The 12,695-nt window shown below is 44.3% G+C and overlaps 1 protein-coding gene across 4 annotated transcripts in view; it reads right to left on the bottom strand.

Moving 5' to 3' along the window:
- The window catches only part of LOC125083880 (uncharacterized), a 64,520-nt gene that overhangs the window by 33,737 nt on the left and 18,088 nt on the right, over positions 1 to 12,695 (bottom strand). For all 4 annotated transcript variants that reach the window (XR_007122397.1, XR_007122398.1, XM_047700871.1 and 1 more), the window contains one exon: positions 140 to 248. Coding sequence is in view for 2 of the 4 variants with exons in the window: in XM_047700871.1 (XP_047556827.1) it covers positions 140 to 248 (109 nt within the window). In the remaining 2 variants the exon portion in view is untranslated. The remainder of the gene's footprint in view (positions 1 to 139; positions 249 to 12,695) is intronic.

The raw sequence follows: 12,695 nt of genomic DNA, 5'->3' as shown, positions 1-12,695 counted from the left end.
TGAACTGGAAACTTACTAATTATTCTAAGGATAACCTATTACAATGATGGCACAAAAAGCTGGAGTGGGTCATGGCTGTCTATGTCCTTTATCCCCCACAGAAACGTGCTTACTCATCAAGCACACAACGTGATCTTACTTTCTGTCTGGAGCCGCTGCCGCACGTCACCCCCACAGAAGCTCTGATTGCATCGTCTGCGCGGTGCTGAATCGGTGGAAGGTTTCCCCGGGTGAGAGTCATAGCTGGCCTGGCAGGAAATGAGCACATTCATACTTAATTGCCACATAAGTGCCTTCAGCTCTTTTACTCCAGAACTACAGAGCAAAAATCTTTGGATAGGACTAACCCTTTTCATGCCGTCTTGCTGTGAAGACTTGTGTTACATGCCTCAGGGAGCCTCCCTTTATAAAGGGCACCTGCCACAGGCTAACGTATGGGCCTGGCTCTGGGGACTTATCCCATCAGCTGGGGCATCCCCTGGAAGGGCCACAAGGAGGCTGAAAACTCACCTTCACGTCACCAAGCAAACTGGTAGCAGCAGGATTCCTGAGTCCTGTTAGGGAAATCCACTTTAAAAGTCCAGTGAGTTTAAATAGCCAAGACATTAAAAATAATTAAAAATTCCTATTTTCTTCATCTCTTTACAATACTTCAGGTGCTACAACTATTGATTTCCTGCTCAAGCCTGTGATTACACTGCTGTGCACCGTAGGCTGACATGCGTATTATGCAAATGGCATTTCTGTTGCTGGAGCAGGTTTCAAAAGCCGGGCACATAAATTGCACCAGAGCGATTCAACAGATACTTTTAAACAGGGCTGCAACAGAACTCAAATTGTTTTCAAAGCCAAGAGCAAATCAACAGAAAATATGATCCAGATAGCTCTCAGATACAGGCTTTCAAGGACTATGGGCCTCATACTACAGCAGTGAAAGAATATAAATTACACTTTTTATAGGAAAACTTGAATGTCAGCTAATAGAATCAAAGAAAGATCAACAGATGTAATGAGTGTGGACAATTTCAATACTGGTTCCAAAGATAATGGCCTGGTTTCTTCTGATTCTGTGGCTCTTCAAAATAGATCCTCTGGAAGTAAGTTTCTCATTACAGTATTATCTTACTTAATTCGGCTTTTTTTTTTTTTTAAGATTTTATTTATTTATTTGACAGAGATCGCAAGTAGGCAGAGAGAGAGAGAGGAGGGAGCAGGCTCCCTGCTCAGCAGAGAGCCGGATGCGGGGCTCGATCCCAGGACCCTGGGATCATGACCTGAGCCGAAGGCAGGGGCCTTTACCCACTGAGACACCCAGGTGCCCCTTTGACTTGTTTCTGATGGAAAAAAAATGAACAATTTTTTCTCTAGATTTTAATTTGAACACATTGGTGGCTTTTCTTACTGAAATCATTGAAACCAATCTTTAACCTCTCCAAAGACTGGAAAGCTTCTCTATCACCTTTCCATCGACAGACTCCAAAACATGTGAATTTGGATTTGGTTTTTCCAATGTCAGAACAGTGACTTCTTGGTTTTGTTTCGTTTTTAAAGCTAGGAATATCATGAAAAATTATACTCTCTTGGAGGCGTATGGATTTCTAGAAGCTACTTTGTTATCCCGCCTCAGTTTCTAGCGAATGCAAGAGTAGGCATGCCCGGGCTCTGGCCACCACTCGCCTGCCTGGAAGAGCAGGTGCTCGTCTGTCACCCCAGCATCTGGGCCCCCCTCCGTCCTCGGCTGCTGTGTGATGCAGATCAGCACCTACGCAGTGCTCAGCAGTGATCCGCATTGTCATTTACAGAACGCCCGGAAGATACTTCAGGAAAATATAACTGATTTCCCCCCAAAAAAGTTCATATTAAATAACACTAGTTTTTAAAGTATATAGACTCCCGTAACTGTGAATAATGGCATTTTCCTAGCTTTTATTCCATAATGAAGAGGGAAGGTGGTTTTCTCAGGCTGAGGAATGCTGTGGTGACAGTTTAAGGAACGTCTGATTGTCTGAGTAAGAATGTAAGAATGACACAGAGAAACATGGAAGCCTGAGAGATGTGTGTGGTTAGATTGGAGGTCAGACCGAACTTTTAGGATGGCCGTCCCAAATACCCGACAGCACCAGCTTTTCACTGAGACTTTAATTTTCAGTTTAGTCGTTTGGTGGTGGTGGTTGTGATTTTGTGGCGTGAGGAGGAAACATGTTTCCGGACAGGGTGTGCGGTGGCCTCGGTGCTGCAGACACCGCTGTGCAGACGCCTGGCACCCTTCAGAGCAGCTGTGGCCCAGGGCGCACTGCACTCCGTCCTCAGGACCGCGGGAGCTTCTCTGCACACACACTGCGGTTGCGGATGCGGTTGCTCCTGCACCAATGACTCAGTTTACCTGTTCTTAACAGCTTGTCCCCGCGCTCGCTCCTCACTTCACCCCATTTTTGCGGAGCACGTCTGAACATCTCCGAGGACTCTCATTTTTAAAAAAAAAATCAGCCACCAGTGTAAAGTGTAATTTACATAAACAAAATGCATCCCTTTCCACAAATGTGCAGAGAGAACACTGCAGCCCAAGACGTTTTCTGTGGCCTGCAGCCCATCTGTCTCCGCACGCCCTCGCTGGCGCCAGAGCGCCCCCGGCTCCGGTCTCCATGACTACGGAGCAGCTTCCCCGGGGCGGAACCCGTGCAAAGGGACTCCTGCAGCACACGTGCAGCGCCTGGCTCTTCTCCGACCGCACCGTGTTCTGAGATCTATCCTCTGTGCATCCGCAGCTGATCGAGTTTATTGCTGAGTAGTGTTTCAGCCTATGAACTACCACCCTTGGTTTTCCCATTTTCCTGTTGGTGGACATTCGGTTGCTTCCTGACTCTGGTGCTTTCCCGTGCATAGTCTGGAAAACGCTGGTGTGGAAGAATGTTAGGAGTAGAGTGTTACAGAATCACACACGCTCTCAGAAGCCACGACAGCTGTGACAGGGTTCCTGGGGAAGCAACTGGGAAAGATGCTTCATCGGTATTTCAATCAATAGTCACAACAACAAGGGTGATCTGCAGCAATGTCTGTACTGACTGCTAACCTACACGGATAGTTGGTGCAGAAAAGTAGGTACTTTTTTTTTTTTTTAAAGATTTTATTTATTTATTTGACAGAGAGACACAGTGAGAGAGGGAATACAAGGGGAGGGGCAGAGGGAGAAGCAGGCTCCTTGCTGAGCAGGGAGCCCGATGTGGGGCTTGATCCCAGGACCCCGCCGGGGTCATGAACTGAGTGGAAGTCAGATGCTGAATGACTGAGCCACCCAGGCGCCCCGAAAACTAGATACTATTATGACAAAATCTCAAAGGTGTATAGCTTATCAATGTATTTAGTCATTTTCTCTGAAGAATTAAAAATTTGTTTCCACATAGGCTTTTAAAAATACATAGATGGTTTATATTAAAACATATACTGAATAATGTAGATAATTTTGAAAACATAAACTCAAACCAAGCAAAAGGAAAATGCAAATATTCCAACAGTAAAGGCCAATAAAATTACTGGGACTGAGCTTAAAATTTGTGTTCTGGTAAGAATTCACACTAGAAGCATTAGAAGCCAGGCTGTTCTCCTTACTAAGTGACAAAAAATATGTAATTTCCCTCAGTAGAGATGAAGTCGTTGCCATAACTAAATTCTAAAATTTTTAAAAAATATTTTATTTATTTATTTGACAGAGAGAGATCACAAGTAGACAGAGAGGCAGGCAGAGAGACAGAGAGAGGGAAGCAGGCTCCCCGCCGAGCAGAGAGCCCGATGCGGGACTCGATTCCAGGACCCTGAGATCATGACCCGAGCCGAAGGCAGAGGCTTAACCCCCTGAGCCACCCAGGCGCCCCTAAATTCTAAAATTTATATGAAAAAAAGAAAATTTAAGTGAAGAGACAAGTCAGTTGAACAAATACATTTTAAAAGTTCAACCAGCCAACTGAGAAACTGGTTGGCACTGTTGTGTGAATGAGCTTACCTTGGTGTCTGTTTGTCTGATGGGGACACAGACTCAAGGCTCAGAGGCTTGGAACAGGGGAACTGGGGGGCACTCAGGCGACTGTACACTGGGGCATATGCAGGACCAGTAAAATGTGGGGTATAATTTCCCAGTGAAAACCTTGTTCTTACATGACCGAGAAAGAAATTGGATTTAAGCTGGCAAAGGTCAAGAGTGAGAGTGTATTGTAAGGTCAAAACTGCACAGATTTTTAATTCTTACATTTCTTTGTGAATTTTAACTTGAACTCTGTTCGCTTTTTCTTTTTTTTTTTTTTAAGATTTTATTCATTTATTTGACAGATAGAGATCACAAATAGGCAGAGAGGTAGGCAGAGAGAGAGGAGGAAGCAGGCTCCCTGCTGAGCAGAGAGCCTGATGCAGAGCTTGATCCCAGGACCCTGGGATCATGACCTGAGCCGAAGGCAGAGGCTTTAACCCACTGAGCCGCCCAGGTGCCCCGAACTCTGTTTGCTTTCTTGGGGACCATAAGGTTTTACGGGTGCACGGTGACAAATGTGCTGAGGTGGCAAGAGGTTTGGCCCTGGTTCTCTTCCCATCCGTAGGCCAAGAGCTTGGAACAGTGGCACATACTCACTTCACTGTTTTCTCCAGTTTACAAAAAATGCTTCCTTCGGTTAAGAATATAGAAAAAATGAGAATTTAACTTTTTTTCTGAAGATTTTATTTATTTACTTGACAGAGATCACAAGTAGGGAGAGAGGCAGGCAGATAGAGAAAGGGGGAAGCAGGCTCCCTGCTGAGCAGAGAGCCTGACGAGGGCCTTGATCCCAGGACCCCGAGACCATGACCTGAGCTGATGGCAGAGGCTTAACCACTGAAGCCACCCAGGCACCCCGAGAATTTAACTTCTTTTTACTTATTATTATTTTTTGCTTCAGACCAGTGGAAACATCACTGAAAATGTCTCCCATCTGTGGACTCAAAGGTTTTTATTGATTTCTAGTTTTTTCCCTCCAGAGACTCCTGAGGAATGCCACATGGGTTGGGTCACTTCACAGGTAACATCCCGTGTCTGCTAAGTAATCAACCCACACTGCAGAGTGGAATTTAGTTTGTAGATGGTAGAATCGGGTCACAAGACCCTGGATAGAAAAGATACAAACTGAATGAGGAAACTTTGTTTCATCTCGTATGATTGCTGATTTTAAAAATTATGTTTAGTGGGGCGCCTGGGTGGCTCAGATGGTTAAAGCCTTTGCCTTCAGCTCAGGTCATGATCCCAGGGTCCTGGGATAGAGCCCCACAATGGGCTCTCTGCTCGGCAGGGAGCCTGCTTCCTCCTCTCTCTCTCTCTGCCTGCCTCTCTACCTACTTATAATCTCTGTCAAATAAATAAAATCTTTTAAAAAAATATTTAGTAATTTATCAACAAATACGACAAATGCCCTCATGTTTTATCTATCTTAAATACTATTTTTATTAAAATGAATCTGTTAGAAATCTCCTGGTCACAAGTGACAGAAGCCTCAATCCACTGACCAGGGGCCCATTCAGGAGAGGTGGCCTCCCTGAGCACGGGCTCCCCAGCCTCCTGGCCACCTCCCTGGGAGCTGGCCTTTGCTTCCTCTGCCGGAATGCAACTCTGCTGGGGTCCCAGGGAGACAAGGACATCTTCTCAGGGCTCCTGCTGGAGGGGGCAAGGGAGCCCTGGTGGTCCTGAGGCCTAGCACACGTCCCCAAGATGCCCCCACTGGTGATCACCTGGCGAAGTGCCCTGGGGGGCTAGTGTGGCCAGGGGCTGGGGCTTCCACAGGCCTGGGGGCCCTGTCAGCAATTCCTCCCTACCCTTCTGGTTACTTTGTCATGGCTGAGCTCTTGCTTCCATTCTCTTTTTCTTCTTTTTTATTATTTACAGAATCAAATTTATTATATATATATATATCTTTCTTTCTTTCTTTCTTTCTTTTCATTAAAGAACACTTAACATGAGATGTACCCTCTTAACAGACTTTCAAGGGCAGGGCACAGTGCTGGTGGCCATAGGCAATGGGTATCCAGCCTTCAAGGAGGAGAGAACACAGTGGCTGGAGGCGGCAGCAGAGGGCGCTGTAAAGAAGGCTGTGTGAACCCAGAACTGCTCTAAAAAATTAAATTTATTGGTTAAAACAAAACCAAAAACAAACCGGAAAGGAGGAGCACTAAATTTTGGACACAACTGAGAGTCTGTACGAACTGCTAGTTTGGTAAGAAGCAAGTGCTTCTTGCTATTGGACTGGCCCCCACCACCTGTCTGCCTCCGAGCCTGGACCAGCAAGGAGACCTGGTGGAAGGTGGTACCAGTGACCAGGGAGGCGGAGGGGCCTGTTCCATACTCGTGGAGACAGGCGTGCTGGCAGCATCACCGGCCTTCTGGCTTGGGTGTTCTGTCGGAGAGATCCGGCGTGTGTGAGGGTCACAGAGGTCTTCTGGGCACTCTGCACAGCCTTCAGGGCAGTGGCATGGGCCGTGGGTGCAGACAGTGGCCAGGGCAGGCATTCTGACAGCTTAATCCCTCGGAGTTCTTCATGAGCAAGGTATTTACACCATGATTTGGTTTTTACCGCTGGCCTCTCTTGCAAATAAAGGCTTGTATCTGGGACGAGACTCTTCTGTTTTGTAAAAGTACTGTTTTAGAATATCTCAGGACGACTTTGTGTGTGTGTGTGTGCGTGTGTTGACAATGGAGAACGATGGGGTGTGTGATTAGTCAGGGTCTTCCAGAGAAACAGGACTAACAGGATGTGTGTGTGTGTGTGAAGTCATTACAAGGACACGCCTCATGGGTTACGGAGTCTGACCAGTCCAAACCCATACTGGGGCTCGGCAGAATGGAGAGCCAGGAGAGCTGGTGGAGCCCGTGACACGGAAGGCCATCGGCCAGAAAGTTCCCTCTTACTCGGCAGAGATTGGTCTTTCTGTTCTGTTCAAGTCTTCAACGATTAGATGAGGCCCACCCACACTTGGGAGTTTTGTCTATTGATTTAAATGCTCATCTCACCCTTTCCTCCTTCATTCATTCTCTGTTCCCTCCTTCCTTCCTTCTTTCTGTCTCCACACAACTCTTTAGTGCTTTTATATCATAGTCATTTCTCTACAAGTTGAGCCCTAAATTTTATTCAATTTAAACCCATGCATAACAGAAAATAGGTTAGTACCTAGATATTTGTTCTTAACAAATAATTTGAGGCAGTGAAGGCATATGTTTAACTTGACTCCTTCATCAAGTAAGTGGTGCTGGAAAAAAGTCAGTTTCTCTTCCACCAACGTGGAGGCTGTTTTAATGTTTATAATTATAACGTTTATAATGTTTATAATTATAAACCACTTGATTTTGGTTCATTTACTGATCAAAGTAAAACAAACATTTTTAATATCTCTGATGTAGTTTTTAATCTACATAATTGCATGATACTTCTCAAATACTGAACTGTCTCAATCCACCTAATTGAGGTACATTTTGGAACTTTCCATATAAAGTGTCATACTTGAATTTCATTTATGATTATGAACATAGTGTTTACATAATCTAGAGGATAAGGACTGGGCTATAAGTCCATGCTCATAGAAGTACAAATATCCAAAGTCATTTTTAGAAAATATTCTGCATGGAAAACAAAATAATAAAACCCCGAACAAAATACACGTGTGCATACACACACACACATCTACTGCCTCTCTTCTCTGTCCTCGGGAGTTGGCTGAGGCAGGACAGGAGATGCACATTCAGAAGCCTCTAGCATCTAGACAGACAACTCAACTCCACCAAGCATTAGCAGGCAGGTATGGGGACTGTGGGGAGCTGCAAGGCACATGCTGCTCCCAAAAATCCTTACAGTTGTGTCATTCCTTCTGCAGTGGGAAAAGACCCCGGCATGAACAGTACAGGACACACAACATGTATAAAACTGAATGACTTCAGGAGTTGGGAGGGAATTATGACAAGTGTAAAAGATTTTAAAGGCAAACGCTATCACTATTACACCAAACTGCAAGGCCACTTTACTTTGAGAGGCATATGATGGTCTCTGAAGATTTAGACATTACATAGTCTCGTCAACAAGGAGTAGCAGATGAATTAAAAACATATCTGCATTAAGTTCTTTGCTACAAGGAAAAGCTAGGGTGTATCTATTATCTTCAGCAATGCTGGGAGAAACCAAGCTCTGCAAATCCGTGTCTCTAGCTTTTTACTCTAATCAAAGGTCAGCATCTTCTTCCATCTTCCTGACCCTCTCCCCAGAGCACCTGCCAGCAGATTTAGTGTCTGTCATTCTGGTTTCCATTTAATTTATTTCCAGAAAAGTCCAGACACGATTGTATCTGCAAAATGGGGAGGAGAGAAGAAAGCATCACATGTCTTATATTATTCACAGAAACTAGACAGGTTTTATTTCAGGCCATAAGTCATTCGAGACCACAAAGAGAACTCTGACCTTAATCCATTTGGTCCGGTTTTAAGAGGAGGAGCATCTTGTGCTTACTTTGAAGGTGTTTTTAACTTCAGGCTTGGTCAAATGTGACATTTTGATTCGGAGAAAAACTCATTTTAGAAGGCAGAATATCTTTTTATCTGGAGCGGAGAATATGACATCCCTGGTGGTGACTCCCCATTTGACCACTTACCACCTCCATTACTAAAGCTAGTGACTTCTCACCACACTTCTGCATCTTCACCTATCAAATCAGTGTCTCAGGATCGCGCTTTGGTTTCCTTAGCCTGCTTACATTCCACAAGTAGTCTTTTCATTACTGTACTGATTTTCAACCTTCTCTGGCCATTGGAATTGACTGTAAAGCCTGGTCCCATCCTCAAGCAGGGGGAGAATGAAAGCTCTCACAGGACTCTAATGGACAGCCATGGTCGAGAGCCGCTGTGTTCAATCTCCGGAATGAAACCATCCGATGTAAATTCTATTTTCTGCTGGGATCCTGGATACAGATATTAATTCCTTACATTATTTCCCACTGAACACTCACTGAGTGCTTACCATTAACAGACTTTGTGGTAGGCTATAGGGATATATAAATTCAAAGAAATTCCCTGCTTTTAAGAATTTTAACTCATGTGTAGAAGACACATGACTTAGACTCAAACAGCATAGACCTTGCCAAAAAAGATTCACTTTGTTAGCTATAATCATATGTTGTTATATGCTGCTCTGAAAATATATTTTTGACAATAAGACAAGAAAAGGAAATAAAAGGCACACAGATCAGGAAGGAAGGAATAAAACTGTCTCTGTTCATAGATGACATGATTGTCTATGTACAAAGGTCCAAAGAATTGACAAAAACTACAAACTTCTGGAACAGAGGGGTGATTAAACAAGGTTGCAAAGTTGTAGGATACAAGGATGAGACATGTAAGAGTCGATAGGTTTCCTATCTTAACAACAGTGAACAACAGAAACTTGAATTTTTTAACCATTTTTTAAAAAGAAAAGAAAATGGCAATTATGTGAGTGATGGATATATTATTTAGCTTGACTGTGGTGATTATTTCATAATATAAACATGTCAAACATCGGGTTGTATACCTTAAATGTATACAATTTTTATCTATTATTAACCTCAATAAAGCTGAGGGGGGTACCACACCACCATTAACACTAGCATCAAAAAAGAGAGAGATTTAGATTTAAGTATAACAAAGTTTGCACAAGATCTATGTGAGAAAACTACAAATCTCTGGTGAAAAAGTCAAAGGAGATCTGGGGGCACCTGCATGGCTCAGACATTGCGCGTCTGCCTTCTGCTCAGGTCATGACCCCAGGGTCCTGGGATCCAGCCCTCTATCAGGCTCCCTGCTTGGCAGGAAGCCTGCTTCTCCCTCTCCCACTCCCCCTGCTTGTGTTCCCTCGCTCGCTGTGTCGCTCTCTGTCAAATAAACAGACTGTGGACTCTGAGGAACAAACTGAGGGTTTTGGAGGGAGGAGGGTGGGCGGTTGCGTGAGCCTGGTGCTGGGTATTAAGGAGGGCACGTATTGCATGGAGCACTGGGTGTGGTGCATAAACAATGAATTTTTTTTTTTTAAAGATTGCACTTATTTATTTGACAGACATCACAAGGCAGGTGGAGGCAGGCAGAGAGAGAGAGAGAGGGAAGCAGGCTCCCTGCTAAGCAGAGAGCCTGATGCGGGGCTCGATCCCAGGACCCTGGGATCATGACCCGAGCTGAAGGCAGAGGTTTTAACACACTGAGCCACCCAGGCGCCCCATAAACAATGAATCTTGGAACACTGAAAAAACAAAACAAAACAAAACAAAACAAAAAAATAAGTAAAACCTTAAAAAAAAACAACAAAAAAAACAAAAACAAAAAACAAAAGCAAAGGACCTCTAAATATATGGAAAGAGAATCCGTATTCATGGATAGGAGAATTCAGTACTGATGTCAGTTCTTCCCAACGTAAATCTACAGAGTCAAGGCATTCTCAATAAAAATCCCAGCAAGTTACTTTACAGTCACCTATAACCTGATTGTAAAGTTGATATAGAGAGGCAAAAAGACCCAAAACGGCCAAAACAATATTAAAGAAGAAAAACAACGTTAGAGGGCTGACTTCACTCCAACTTCAAGTCTTACTGTAAAGCAGTGGTCATCAAGACAGCGTGGTGTTTGTGACAGGACAGGTACATGCATCACCCGGACAGAACAGAGAGCCTAGAAGCAGACCCACACAGACACAATCAGCTGACCCCGGACAAGGGAGCAAAGGCAATTCAGTAGAGAAAAGGGAAGAACCGTCTTTTCAACAGATGGCACTGGGACAGGTGGCATCCGCATGCAGCACCGTAAATCTAGACACAAGTCTTACCCTCTTCACAAAAACAGACTCAGAATGGCTTGTAACCTAAATGTAAAACTCAGAACTGTAACACGTGGAACACAAACCGTGGGAGAAAATCTAGGGGACCATGAATTTGGTGGTAAGTTTTAAGATATCAAAATCATGATTCATGAAGGAAAAAATTGGTAAGAGGGACTTCATTAAGAAAAAGAGAGGGGCCCCTGGGTGGCTAAGTTGGTTAAGCATCTGCCTTTTTCTTGGGTCATGATCCCAAAGGCCTGAGACTGAGCCCCACTTTGGGCTCTCAGCTCAGCAGGGAGCCTGCTTCTCCCTCTCCCTCTGCTCATCTTCCCTTAGTGCTCTCTTTCTCTGTCAAATAGATACATAAATAAAATCTTTAAAAAAAAGGAAAACCTTCTGATCTGTGAAAGACCCCGTTAAGAGGACACAGAAGAACCTTAGCCACACATCACTAAGTGAAAGAAGCCACTCTTAAAAAGCAACCAACGGCAGGACCCCAGGTGTCCGACAGTCTGGAAGAGGCAAAACTTTGGCAACAGTGAAAGGATCAGTGGTTGTTGGGGGTTTGGGGTGGTGAGGAGTATGGAGAACACAGAGGATTTTTAGAGCACTAACACTATTCTGTCGTACACAATGGTGACATCACGCATTTCGCAAAACCCAAGGAGCTGCACCATACCAAGAGTAAACTCTAAGGTAAACTGCAAGCTTCTGCTAATAACAGCAAGCAGCACCAGCTCATCAACTGAAACGAACGTACCATCCTAGTACAAGACACTAAGTGCAGGGAAGCTGAGAGCAGGGAATAAAGGGAATATATAAGAACTCTCCGTACTCTCTGTCAATTTTTTCAGTAAACCTAAAACCGCCCTAAAAAATAACATTAATTTAAATATGTGTGTGTGTGTGTGTGCGCGCGCACACGTGCGCACGCTGCAGAAATATCTCAGGCTCCACTTAACAAAATTAATTCTCACGAGCATCTAAAATTTTGAAAAAAAAAATATTAATAACATCTGATTGATTAGAAATAGTAAAACATCCAAATGAAGGCAGGGAGGGGTAGGCATTAGTGGTCATTGTGTCTCTGGAGGAGGAAGCCACTGCATGCTACAGTGGACCAAACACTCACAGGCAAAGTCCTACTATGTTGGGACATATCTTAGCTCTCCCACTGATGACACGTGGGAGGCCACCGAGGCCTAAGGAATCGGTGGAAATGTTGCCCTGAATTTCACTGGACAGGCTGTCTTACAGGTCTGAAGCCGCATAAAAAGAAGGTAAAATCATTTGGGGGGAATCTCATGAAAGTCCCTCCAAACTTTAGCTTCTTTAACTGCAAACAAGGGTAAGAGAATTGAATCTTTGATATTTTGAGTACAGTAGGAAAGGAATGGAATTTTACATTTCTCAGCTGATCCCTTAAAGGCAGCAGCAGAAAACTGCTTCTGAAAGAGCTTACATAGGAGGTGCCTTAGGCTGTGCGGCCCTGCAGGAGTCACCAGTCACAAGTCAGGACGGTTCTGCTCTGCTGCTGTAGCAGAAAGCAGCCACACCTCCTGCCACACATCGAGGACAGAGCATGAGCTGGACAGTCTTGGTCAGCGGGCAAGAGACAATGGTCTGGAATTACCCTTAACCAGAGAGGTCCCAGACTTTTCGTGTCTGGGGTCTGACATGTAAATTAGCTCAAACCCTTTCTTTAGATAGAAATGGGAGTATATCAGTTGTGGTTTGTTACAAGATCACAGGAAGGTGGTGCCTTAGAAAATTTTTGTTGAATCCGTGCAGCTAAAATGAAGCAGAAACCCACAGTTAGTTACTTGGGTGAAGATGATGTGAACACCTCTCCTCCCTCAGTGA

Source organism: Lutra lutra, chromosome 13, assembly GCF_902655055.1.
Source record: "Lutra lutra chromosome 13, mLutLut1.2, whole genome shotgun sequence".
NCBI lineage: Eukaryota > Metazoa > Chordata > Mammalia > Carnivora > Mustelidae > Lutra > Lutra lutra.
This window is presented reverse-complemented; position numbering and strand designations above follow the sequence as displayed.